The sequence below is a fragment of the Lissotriton helveticus genome, chromosome 9 (assembly GCF_964261635.1).
Source record: "Lissotriton helveticus chromosome 9, aLisHel1.1, whole genome shotgun sequence".
NCBI lineage: Eukaryota > Metazoa > Chordata > Amphibia > Caudata > Salamandridae > Lissotriton > Lissotriton helveticus.
The window spans coordinates 1139199059-1139212315 of NC_136070.1; the positions used below are offsets into that span (position 1 = coordinate 1139199059).

At 46.1% G+C, this 13257-nt stretch overlaps 1 protein-coding gene across 1 annotated transcript in view; it reads left to right on the plus strand.

Moving 5' to 3' along the window:
• DNAH12 (dynein axonemal heavy chain 12) overlaps positions 1–13257 on the plus strand; it is a 1534490-nt gene that overhangs the window by 1387976 nt on the left and 133257 nt on the right. Inside the window, exon 69 of the mRNA XM_078661571.1 lies at positions 2481–2584. Coding sequence (XP_078517697.1) covers positions 2481–2584 — 104 coding nt within the window. The remainder of the gene's footprint in view (positions 1–2480; positions 2585–13257) is intronic.

A 13257-nucleotide genomic window follows, 5' to 3' on the forward strand; every position in this document is an offset into this window, starting at 1 on the left:
TGACAGGCACAAAAAAATATTTAAAATTAACTTATCTTGCAGCGCAACGTCCTCCTCCTTCGGGTGTCTTCCCTCCTCGCGGAAGCTCCAGATGCAGGAAACTGCACTACCCAGTCCTGGGGCTGCTTTCACAGCATGAAAGCAGCGCCAGGATTGAATAGATCAGTCTCTCCCAGTCCTCCTAAGAGCACTGGAGGCCTGCGTTTTCTCTAACCTGGCTGCCCAAGACAGCCGGCCAAAGAGACATGCACATTTTGAAGCACATAGCTCTATGCTGCTGTCACTCGGCAGCACTGGCCAGTCCCATCCTGACACTTAGTTCAGGACGGGTTGCTGAAAAAGTAAACTGTAATAAATTAAATGTATTACCATTTTATTTTTCAGGTCTGGTGCATGTGGGGCATCAAATGGAAGAGCCACCCATGGTGGCATTCCCTCATTTCCACAAAGGCATAGCCCCTTGCAAATTAGGGGAACACTTTACCTCTGTGCCATATTATGGATGCGAGTGCAGAGGCAAAGAGGCCATCAGTAAGCTAACTGACTGTGCGCCACAAAAAGGAGGCAGAGTCACTGCACCCCAGAGTGCAGCAGACTGCAGGAGTGAAATGGGGGTCCTATTAGGGGGGACACGGACAGACACATCCCTGCAGGCAAGTGCAGTCACTCACTGCACACACCTTCAGATGGATCTCTGTGCCCACTTTGAAGTGCAGGCAGTTGCTGTCAGTTCAGTGAAAAACGAACAGCTGCTGCAAGCAGCCACTCCATCTTTTACTAATGTGCTGCCCCCAGGGCAGCTATGGGTTCATGTCTGACCTGGGGTAGTGCCTTTTCAGTAATGGGGTGTACTGTCCCTGTTTGTGCCCAGCTCACCGATTTGAAGGTGGGTTGATACATAAATAGTGTGCCCTGTTTGTAATATGGACCCACCTCTCAGCAGCCAGTGGCTTGCTGGCTGAACTACATTACCATCAGTAAGCATGTGTGATATGGAGGATCAGGTTCGAATGAAATTCAGTATTTTTGTAAAAGAGTAAATATAATCGGTTAAACCAACCAATGTCGATCAACAGTAGGAAATAAGGGTACCATTGGAAGTTAGAGGGTCTGATTCTACTTCTGATTTTAAAACAAAATAACTTGTGAATAAAGGATCCTGTTTGCTTGCATGTAGTGCTTGCTGTGTACAGAAAAAATAGCGTAGGGGGCTCTAAGATTTTTCAACCAAATGAGGAGTTGCCGAATCCCAAGGCTGCTTCCCCCTTATAATATTGCTTTCTTTCACTACTTTCACCTTCCTGTCTCTTTATCTCCCTTCTGCATGTTGTGTCCATCCCTACTTTTGCCTTACTCCTTACATTTCCTCTCCTCCTTAATTTTGTTTTGCCTTTGTGTCTCATGCTCTGGGTCAAAATCTCATGATCAAAAATAAACTTTGGTCTAAAAAATGAGTGCTGAGTCCACCAAGTAGAAAAAAGGATGCTATAAAAATAGAGAAAGTTCATGAAAACAAGGCATGCACTAAAGTAATACTAGCTCAGGAACCAGGAATCAAAAAGGCATGTAGAAGAGTCCTAGTTCAAGGAACAAGGATTAGCATTAACTAAGCAACTGAAAACATAGGGTCAGTCAAACAGGAACACTACTACAATGACCACTACTGGACTGAAGAAAACTGAGGGTTAAAAGAGCTCACTATGATAACGTGTCTCAAGTATAAGCAGGCTAGCACCTACCAGTCACAGGTGTACTGAATTCTGCCACCCATCCTTGGGTTCCTCTGCATGGGTGGAGATGAAGCAGTGAGCATGGAATTCTAGGTACTGGAGTCTTTATCAAGAAAAGCAAACTGGCTTCTGCAAAACCCATCATGGGCCAGGAATGAATAGGAATTTCAGAACAGTGTCCCAGAGGCTGAAAATCAGTAAATTGATATATCAGGTGTTCCGGAAGCTTATTTGAACACAGGAAAGTCACACAGGTAGGCCCCCTAGTTGTGGGCATGAGAAACCAGGGAACAAATCATGATACATGACACGTTGCTATGCTGTCGCGGCCACACAGAGCTTGCAGAAGACCACCTATGTGGGAATTGCACTTGCTGTCTTCTGTCTGCAGATGAGTGCTTATCTCAGATCTCAGCAGACAGTGGCTAGCTGACTGAGCTTCTTTGTCTTCAGTAAGCTTCGGGAATATATATAGGATCACGTTAGATTAGTATAGGATGGTAAGAGAGTCACATTGGCATCTGTGTAGCACTGGCTGCCAATCTCTTTCATCTCTAGCATTCAGTTTGCTTACCCCATGAGTAGTACCATGCCTGTAGCGAACAGGATGGCGGTGGATGTATGGCCGCCAGGTGGGAGCTCTTGTAGGCTGTGACTGCCTTAATAAGCCACGCCCTCTAACTGTGCTTTTCGTTATTAAATGTGGACCTTGTTTCTCAACCTCTGTAATGAAATGACTTTTTTTTACAGTTGCCAAAGGATTTTGACATAGAAGCTGCACTTGAAAAGTATCCTGTGAAATATGAAGAGAGTATGAACACAGTATTAGTACAGGAGATGGAGAGGTTTAACAAGTAAGTTTACATATAATAATAATTTCATTATACACCCAATAATATGTATTGCAATCCGCATATGTAAGTATTCTTTGTCCTGACCTGCTTAGTTTAGTGGGTCTTTTTCAATGCTCCAGTTGCTTGCATAGTTTTAGATACCTTCTCATAGCTGAGAGCACAAAATCTATTTGTGAACCAAGATTTCTAGTTTGAATGGATGGTGGATGGTACTCTAAGAAGTATCTCACTGAGTCTGTTCTCCCCTGAGTTTATCAAGGACAGCCTAAAATTATCAGAGCCTATTCTTAAATTGCCTTTTGTAGTATGTAAAATTGTACTACAGAAGTACTACTCGTACTACAAAATGCAATTCACGAACCTATCAGGTGGAGACCTCCGACTCTCCTGTCTCTTCTGTGATGAGATCTCTACCAAGGTTAGAGCCGGTATCTCTCGAAATTGAATGCCTCTGATCACATCCATGTCCACAACTGAAACAAGTTTTGTAGACCACTGCTATGTCTCTACTGGTACATGAGCATAAGGATCCTTGTGACGTTTTGGTTACTGATTCATGCATGTTCCCAACTCTCTGCACGTCGTAGGATTGGAGCTTCAAACTTTATGCCCCCTCATTGAGCCAGTTGCTGTGGTTATATTATTTTGCAAGATTATATTCTTGCTAAATACCTGCACATCGTGTGCCTTAGACATGTGGAGCAGCTGCAAGATCTCAGTCAGAATACTTGTTTACCATTGATGTCACTTACAGATGTCTGATGCTTTTACCCACAATATTTTGGACATGTGGCTGAACAATATATATATATATATATATATATATATATATATATATATATATATATATATATATATCGCCTAGTGGCAGTCGCCACTAGGTAGTTATAAGTAGGTCTGCATCTCTGAGAAATTAAGGGCAAAACAAATTGTATATTTTGGCAGTTGTGTTCGCGAGAGTCTCCTGAGTGCCCAGCTAGAGCAAGAATTAAAAAATGGAGCCCTGTTATTGGTCAAGAGGTCAGTTTTTCCCTTGAGCCTTCATGCTGTAGGTGTTGTGGAAAGAAAGTAAAAGAGTTTTATAAGGAGGCAGGAGAAACGCATGCTGTCCCTCTACATTTGGAGTGGAGGTCTCTAAGGCATAACTACTGTGAATATAATTATACAGTTTTTTTAATTATTACGCTCTTGCTGGTCTCTCACGGGATTGTGAATAGTTAAAAGGAGTATGTGAAATCAGAATACACTACTATTAAAAATGCATATTGTGGCCCTTGTTATTGAGAAAAGTGTGTAAGACATAAGTACTGTGATGATTAGGAGGTTAATTCTTTTTTTTATTAAATGTTACGATCTTGCAAGACTCTCACGGGATTGTGGAAAATAGGTAGTATGTGATCTTTGAATACACTCTGGTATTTATGTACATAGGCTTGGGAAGAGTTGTGAGTAGAGTTAAGTCTCTTCACACACACTATTATGCACACCCACCATCCAAGAGAGGGGTCTCAGTGGAGAGGCCAGTCCCTCCACACATCCTACTACACACACCCATTATTCAGGAGAACGGTGTAATTGTAGAGACCAGACCTTCCCGCACCTTGCTACTTCACACCTGTTATCTGAGAGAGGGGTCTGAAAGGAGAGGTCAGTCCTTCCATGCACCCTACTATGCACACCCATAAATCAAGAAAGGAGTCTCAGAAGAGAGACTAGCTACTCCCTCCATACACCATTCTTCGCACATCCGTCATCTAAGAGAGGGGTGTGTATGGAGAGGCCAGTCCCTCTGTGCACCCTAGTATGCACACCCCTTATCCAACAGAGAGGTCACAGCGGTGAGGCTAGTGCCTCCCCGCATACTACAATACACACCCATCAACTAAGAGAGGGGTCCGAAGAGAGAGGCCAGTCCGTCCCCGCACCATACTATGCACACCCGTGAGCGAAGAATGGGTCCAGTGTAGTGGATAGTCCCTCCCCACACACTACTATGCACACCTATTGTCTGAGAGAAGATCTGAAAGGAGAGATCAGTGCCTCCCTAAACCCAACTATGCACACCCATCATCCAAGAGAGAGTTCTCAGCGGAGAGGCTAGTCCCTCGCCACGTACTACTATGCATACCCATCACCTGAGAGAAGGGTCTGATAGGAGAGGCCAGTCCCTACCTGCACCCTACTATGCACATCTACCATCCAAGAGAGAGGTCTCAGTGGAGAGAGGCCCACACCCTACTATGCTTGCTTTCATATTGTGGTATTACTCCATGTTTTATGCAGACATGATTTTTTCGAAAGATTTTGCAAACTGTGCACCTTTTCCTGTTATGTTACAAAACGAAACCTTTCCCTTTCATAATGAAGTCCGCACACAGGATTTATTCTACCATTCATACACTCAAAAAATAATTCATTTACTTTTTTTCTAAAACTAGAACTTTACTAAAATAAACAAGGTTAGAGTAATGTTATAGTTAGATGTGATAAAAAGATCTGTATTCGTAAAAAAGAAAAATAGAAATTCACTGTAATAAACAAAGGTTAAAGTAACGTTATAGATAGGTGTGAAAAAAAATCTCTTTAAAAAAAAAAAAACTCTTAAAGATCCATCTAATAAAACAAAGGTTAAAATAACATTACAGTTAGGTGAATTTGTCAGTGACAACATTAATGTTTGAAATTAAAAAACAGAAATACACCAATTATTGTTAGGAGTGCTAACTGTAACGCTAAGCTGTAACTGCTTAGGACCACATCATATCATATTCTTTAACATTTATGACATCACTGATGACACCTCAAATGACATCATTGATGACATCACCAGACTTCTTTTATGCACATTGCTCTGTAAACGAGTACACCATTAGAGCTTTGAAAGTAAATGCGAAATAGCTCAGAATAATATGAAGCATCTTTACTGCTAGCAAACATACAACCCCCTAGGTAAAGCAAGCTTGTGTTATGTGCAATATTCACCCAATACTAAACACTTCATGGGTAGCTGAGTTCATGTTGGCTATGAACCACAGATGAAAGTGTAACCCATCCTGCCCACTGTATTGAAAATTAAATTAAATTAAAGTGTATTTTATAAAGTGCGCTTTTGCCCCAGGGCATCTTGACTCCCCTAGCAACAGAAGGGAAAGAATAGTTAAGACAGAAATTTAAAACTGAAGATCCTAAAAGATCGAGTCATGCAACTATTGATTAAAAAGTCAAGGGGCTAAAAACCTAAAAAGTGATGCACCGGTGGTGCAGGGGCCTGTAAATAAGCCCCAAGTTTTTAAAGCCTTCCTAAAAGGAAAAAGGCCAGCGCACTTCTTTAACTGAAGCAGGAGAGAGTTCCACAGTTTAGCAGTACAGACTACAAAACTTCTGCCGCCCCAATGAGATCCTCAACATTTAGGGGAGACCACATTGTTTCAAGTAGTCAGGACCTGGACCATGGTGAGCTTTAAAGGCAATGCACAAAGCCTTGAAGTCTACGCGCTTTATAACTAGTAGCCAGTATAACTAGATTAAGGCCTGTGATGCAGGCTGATGTTTCGGGATTCCTGAATTGTATAAAATGTTCTGTAAGGATTAGTGAGCATGAATAATAGCCCATACAGTTTGTGATTTATTCCACAACTCACTTTTGAATTTTATTTGAAATAGATTTTATGAGGCTGACAATTGTGACATATACCAATAGCCTATTAAAGGAGTGAATGTAACTGTCATCTTAGACAATAAGTATAAAGAGCCAACAAGAACAAGATGACTGCTGTGTTATGGGACCACGGACATCATTTTTAGCAGTCCCTTGTAGATGTTCTGTCATATATATTTTGACAAATATTTGATGTGTATATAACATTATTAGCATGAATTTGCTTGCATATGTTGCACAATATAGGCCTGATCAATTAAACATATGTTGAATTTGTAAAGTAAAACTCTTGAATGGGTACCATCTGCAATAAGTACTTAAATGTGGTACAATGGATAACAACTTTAAGATTGTGACTCCCATCTAGTCTGTCGTTGGTGTCTCAAGCACAACTCAAAGTCTTGCTCGGACTGTCAGGCTATGGCTCCGAATGCCTTGCGGGAGCCAGCTATGAAGCTCTTTGCGGCCTGGCAGTCGACACCATCCAGCTAAACTCTGTGGAGGACACAGTCTTGTCCGAAGAAGAGAAAGTCGCAAGACTGTTGACGAATCTCCAAGTCCACTTTGTCCAACTCGGGGTCATCGGGACACTCGGGGAAGAGGCATAAGAAAAAAGAAGTCCAAGCAGACTTCGTCTTTGCCTCGACTGTAGACCATCGACGAACAAGGTAAGGAGCACAGACGCTCTAGGCATGGTTCTGCAGAGCCTGAGACAGGGTCAACTTCGCGCCTCCCTCCCTTTCTGGAAGCCAGAGCAACCCCTCTCAAATTAAAGCTTTTTACAAGGCCATGCGCTGCATGTTTGAGCTGGCTGACCCCTCTGGTGAGCACTAGGACCGCAAAGGGTTGGAAGTGGCCCCATCAGATTTGATGACATCAACTCTGGCCACAGCACCGGTAGGGCCACGGGGGATCCGATTCCGGATCTGGGACGGCACGGGTCTTAGCATCATGGCCTTCCCAGGCATCTTGCCCAAAGTCAGTGCCTTCGGGGCTGCCAGTGCCCACCGGCGATCCCAGCCCCATCCCTATCCCTGAACAGTTTGATAATGTTTTAGGCATGGGAAAGGATTGGGAGGGGCCTATGGATCCTTTAGAACACCAGGATGTTTCTACAGAGCAGATGGACTGGTATGGGGAACTTGGGGAGGCCAGTGGACTGGACACTGCTCCAGATACTAGCATGCTTTCTCTGTGGTTACGGAGGAGGGGGCATCTTATGCCAAGGTGATGAAGAGGGTAGCCGAGGTCCTTGGACTGGAGTTGCCCTCTGTGCAGGCTACCACTAATCTTCTGACCAAGGTGCTTCAGCCCGGGGGCTTCACGTCTGAACCATTTCTGCTGTTCAGTGAGGTACTTACTGATGTCCTAGGCACATGGTCCAAGCCTATTACAGGAGTTCCTGTAAATAGTACATTTGCACGGTGCCATTTCTCGGCTCTGGCCGACCCAAAGTTCCTCCGCCAGCACCCCACCCCTGAAAGCCTAGTGGTGCAGGCTTCTACCTCCCAGGGTGGGTTCCCTTCCGCCGCTCCGGATAGGGAATCCAAAAGGTTAGAATCACTTGGGAAGAAGATGTTTTCTTCCTCCAGCCTGGCACTACAGTAGATGAATACTGCATATTTAGTGGGCCATTCTCCTCACTCCCTTTGAGAGACGGTTGCACAAGTGGTGCCACAAGTCCCAGAGGAGACCCGGGCTGTGCTCTCTCTGACTGATTCGTTGGGCAGAGCGATTTCATTGATAGTGGCCTTGCGGTCCAATGTCTGGCTTAGAACATCTGGCTTCTCAAGCGATGTCCAGGCAAACTTGATGGACATGCCATTTGATGGATCCCAACTTTTTGGGGACAAGCCAGACTCGGCCCTAGTGCGGTGCAAGAACTCTCGACCTACGGCCAGATCCTTGGGCCTCTCTTCTACACCAGTCTAGCTTTTGCCCCTTTCATGGCAAAAGAAGGGGATTCCAGCTTCATCAGCCCAGCCCCAGCCACCGTACTGTGCAGACTTCCCAAGTGCTCTGGGGATGTTGGCGCGGTTCAATCAATCAATCAATCAATCAATCAGGGGTTTATAAAGCGTGCTACTCACCCGTGAGGGTCTCAAGGCACTTGGGGGAGTTCAGTCCTAGGAAAGGAAGCAAGACGTCTTCGTCCACCTTGCCCTCGGCAGCCTCAGCCTCCAAGCACTCCTAGTCTTACTCTGCTACTCCAGTTGACGGGACAATCCATCATCATCCGCCCCATTGGAGATCCATAACATCGGACAAGTGGCTCTTGCAAATTATTCAGGAGGGATATTCTCTGCCTTTCCTTTCTTTTCCTCCAACTATTCTGCCAAATCAGGAACGGCTGGTGGAGGATCATTTAAATTGCTCCAAGAGGAAGTTACAGATGTCCTGACCAAGGGAGCTAGAGTGAGGCTCCCGGGTTCAGAAGCAGGCAAGGGCTGTTATTCCCGCTACTTTCTGATTCCGATAAAGACCAAAGGGTTGCGGCCCATTTTAGGTCTACGGACCATCAATTTCTTCCTCAAGAAGGAGAAGTTCAAGATGCTGACTTTAGCTCAGGTCTTGTCTGTCCTAGACCAAGAAGACTGGATGGTAGCATTGGACCTGCAGGATGCGTATTTTTGCATCCCCATCCCTCTGGGGCCACAGGCGTTACCTGCGGTTCAAAGTAGGCCTAGAGCAGTTTCAGTTTACTGTGCTCTCCATCGGCCTTACCAGCGCCCCTCAGGTGTTCACCAAGTGATGGTGGTTGCAGCTCAGGTTAGGGGTGTCAGTCTTCCCCTACCTCGATGACTGGTTGTTGAAGGCATCCATGCCTCAGGCTGTCATCTCCCACCTTCAGACTACGACGCTGGGATTCTCTATAAACGTGCCAAAGTCACACCTGACTCCTTCACAGATGCTCTTGCTTCCATGAAGCAAAGCAGATTGCTTTTGTCCAAAAGCAATCCTGTCTCCCGCAGGAGGAAGGGAGCCGGCAGGGACCACGGGGGCATCGGGGCTTCCCCTGCGGTCTCCAAAGTGAGGCCAGGCCCCGGGGGAAGGGGTCCCCGGGACCAAAAGTGGCCCAGGGAAGGGGGAAATAAGGCCCTTCTCCCTTTATTTAAAAAACAATTAATGGCCGGGCCCTGGGGATGGAGTTCCCGGGGCCAAAATTGGACTGGGAGGGTGCCCCTTCCTTAAACAAAATTGAAAATTGTTAAAAACAATGGCCAAGCCCTGGGGGATGGGAGCGGGGCCGCATGGCCCCTCTCCCCTTTAAAAACATACAAAGAAAGGGCTAGATCCAGGGATGAGGTCCCTGGGGACATAATTGGCCTCAGGAGGGGGGCGCACGGCACCCTTCCTTTTCATAAAAAAATTAAAATGATTCAGGCCCCGGGGGATGGGGTTCCCTGGGCCCAAACGGGTTAAGGAAGGGGGGGGGCACACCGTCCCACTTCCAAAATGTAAAAAGAAACCGGAACTCACGTGAGGCCCCGCCACCTCCCTGCACCACTCTGCAAATGCACCTCCTGGGTTGGGGGATTAAGTCCCCTTCCATCCTAAGGGTCCTTAGGGGCCAGCTAGCCCCTTTTTGTACCACTCTGCATACACACCTCTTGACGCACTGCTGGTAGGGCGATGAGGTCCCCTTGAGCCCTGAGGACTTCAGGACTACAGTGGGATTCATTCCCCAAGCAGCAGTGCGCCAGGAGGTGTGTTTGCAGAGTGGTGTAAAAAAGGGGGCATGGCCTCTGACCACTCTCAGCAATCCAGCTGTGTGAAGCTTACTGGAGGCAAGAGGAGGGCTGATTGGCCCCAGGGACCCTCAAGAGGCAAGGGCACTTCATCCCCCCACCAAGAGCTTGCTAGGAGTGCGTTTGCAGAGTGGTGGGCAAAGGGGGTGTGACCTGCTGTGAGAACTTAGCAATCCTGCTGTGTGGGACTTATTGGAGGTAATAGGGTGGGTAGTTGGATCCCAAGGATGTCCTTGGGGCCAACTACCCCTCCTGTTACCTCCACTAAGTCCCATACAGTGGGATTGCTAAGAGATTTTCGGAGGCCTTGCCCCCCCCTTAGTCCACCACTCTGCAAACGTGCCTCCTGGCACACTACTGGTTGGTGGATGAAGTCCACTATACTCCTGAGGGACTTTGGGGGCCAAGAAGCCCTCCTGGTACCTCCTGTAAGTCATACGCAGCAGAATTCCTTAGCACTGGTTGGAGGCCCAGTCCCCTTTCTCCACCACTCTGCAAACGCGACTACTAGTTAAACAAGTATTTGCAATGCAATAGGTCTCGCATTTGCGAGATTTACAGCTATTGGCATTGTAAATGTAAAAGACTTTTACTACTGTTTTTTGGAGTAGAGTGGATGTACGTTGTGTGTTGGGAATTATGTGGTATTTTGTGCAGTGAAATTATGTGGATAGAAATTATGTGGTATTTAGTGTATAGGAATTATATGAAGTGGGATTATGTGTTATGGAGAATAATTATTTGGTATTGTAGTCTGTGTTGTAGAGTGGTAACCTCAGGTTTAGTCTTCCTTATTTCAATAAAAGCTCAACTATAAACTCAATGAGACACAAAAAAAGAAGGAGCCACTGAGGAGCACTTCTGGACCTAGTCGGATGTATGAGCAGGGCCACTGGAATTATGTGACTGTTCGGCTGCACCAATTTTCACATAATTAAACATTTTCCGCATTTGCCAAATATTCCATCATCTGCCACATAATTTGCAGATTTAAACAAAAAAACATTGTTTCTAGCTCAAACGGCTCAAATGTTCCCAAAAATGCAGCGTCACATGTTACAATGTACTGGAAGGCCCTTTGCAAAGCTGGAGTGGGCATGTGTTACTTATTGCTAAATGCGGGTGTTAAATTGGTACTAACTCTTTCTTCTTTCTGTGCCTCTCGTGCCTCTTTCTGCATTTGTCTTGCTTCTTTATGCATCTTTCTTCCTCTTTCTGCACCTTTCTTCCTCGTTCTACACATCACTCTCTTCTTTCTGCACTTCACTGGCCTCTTGCTGCACTTCTCTTGCCCCTTTCTGTACCTCACTTGCCTCTTTCAGCACATCTGTTGCTTTTTTCTGCAGATATCCTTCCTTTTTATGCACCTCTCTTACCTCTTTCTGCACCTCACTTGCCTCTTTCTGCACTTCTTTTGCTTCTTCCTACATCTCTCTTGCCTCTTTCTGCTCCTCTCTTGCCTCTTTGTGCATTTCTCTTGCCTGTTTCTGCACTTCCCTTGCCTCTTTCTGTATCTCTCTTGCCTCTTTCTGTACCTTACTTGCCTCTTTCTGCACCCCGCTGTCTTCCTCCTGTACCTCTCTTGCCTCTTTCTGCACTTCTCTTGCCTCTTTCTGCACTTCTTGTGCCTCTTTCTGTACCTCTCTTGCCTCTTTCTGCACCTCAAGTGCCTCTTTCTGTATCTCTCTTGCCTCTTTCTGCACCTCACTTGCCTCTTTCTGCACCCCACTCTCTTCCTTCTGTACCTCTCTTGCCTCTTTCTGCACCTCTCTTGCCTCTTTATGCACTTCTCTTGCCTCTTTATGCACTTCTCGTGCCTCTTTCTATACCTCTCTTGGCTCTTTCTGCACCTCTCTTGCCTCTTTCTGCACTTATTTTGCTTCTTCCTACATCTCTCTTGCCTCTTTCTGCTCTTCTCTTGCCTCTTTGTGCATTTATCTTGCCTGTTTCTACACTTCCCTTGCCTCTTTCTGTACCTCTCTTGCCTCTTTCTGTACCTCACTTGCCTCTTTCTGCACCCTGCTCTCTTCCTCCTGTACCTCTCTTGCCTCTTTCTGCACTTCTCTTGCCACTTTCTGCACTTCTTGTGCCTCTTTCTGTACCTCTCTTGCCTCTGTCTGCACCTCAAGTGCCTCTTTCTGTACCTCTCTTGCCTCTTTCTGCACCTCACTTGCCTCTTTCTGCACCCCACTCTCTTCCTTCTGCGCCTCTCTTGCCTCTTTCTGCACCTCTCTTGCCTCTTTATGCACTTCTCTTGCCTCTTTCTGCTCTTCTCTGGCCTCTTTCAAACCTCACTCTTCTTTCTGTACCTCTCTTGCCTCTTTCTGCACCTCACTTGCCTCTTTCCGCACCTCTATTGCCTCTTTCTGCAACTCTGTTGCTTCTTTCTGCAAATTGCTTGCCTCTTTCTGCACCCTCTGTTGCTTCTTTCTGCACTTCTCTTCCTTCCTTCTGTACCTCTCCTATCTCTTTCTGCACCCCTCTTGCCTCTGTTTGCACCTCTGTTGGTTCTTTCTGCATAACTCTGGCTTCTTTCTGCACCTCTTTTTTAAATTTCTGTATCCCTCTTGCCTCTTTCTGCACCCCTGTGGCATCTTTCTCCACTTCTCTTGCCTCCTTCTGCACCCCTCTTGTCTCTTTCAGCACCTCTCTTGCTTCTTCCTGCACCCCTCTTGCCTCTTCCTAAACCCCTCTTGCCTCTTTGTACACCTCTCCTTCCTCTTTCTGCACTTCTTTTCCTTCTTTCTGCACCCCTCTTGCCTCTTTCAGTATCCCTCTTGCCTCTTGGTGCACCACTCCTACCTCTTTCTGCGCCCCTCTTGCCTCTTTCTTCACCTCTGTTGGTTCATTCTGCACTGCTCTTGCGTCTTTCTGCACCTCTTTTGCAAATGTATGCACCCCTCCTGCCTCTCTCAGTATCCCTCTTGCCTCTTGGTGCACCTCTCCTACATCTTTCTGCACTCCTTTTGCCTCTTTCTGCACCTCTATTGATTGATTCTGCACCCCCTTCCATCTTTCTTGCCTCTGTCTCCACACCTGTTCCCTCTTTCTGCACTTCGCTTGCCTCTTTCTGCACCCTTCTAACCTCTTTCTGCACCTCTGTTGGTTCTTTCTGCACTTCTCTTGCTTATTTCTGTACCTCTCTTGCTTCTTTCTGCACCCATCTTGCCTCTTTAGGACCCCCTCCTCCCTCTTTCTGTACCTCTCTTGCCTCTTTCCTGTACCTCTCTTGACTCTTTCTGCACTTCTCTTGCCTCTTTCTGCGC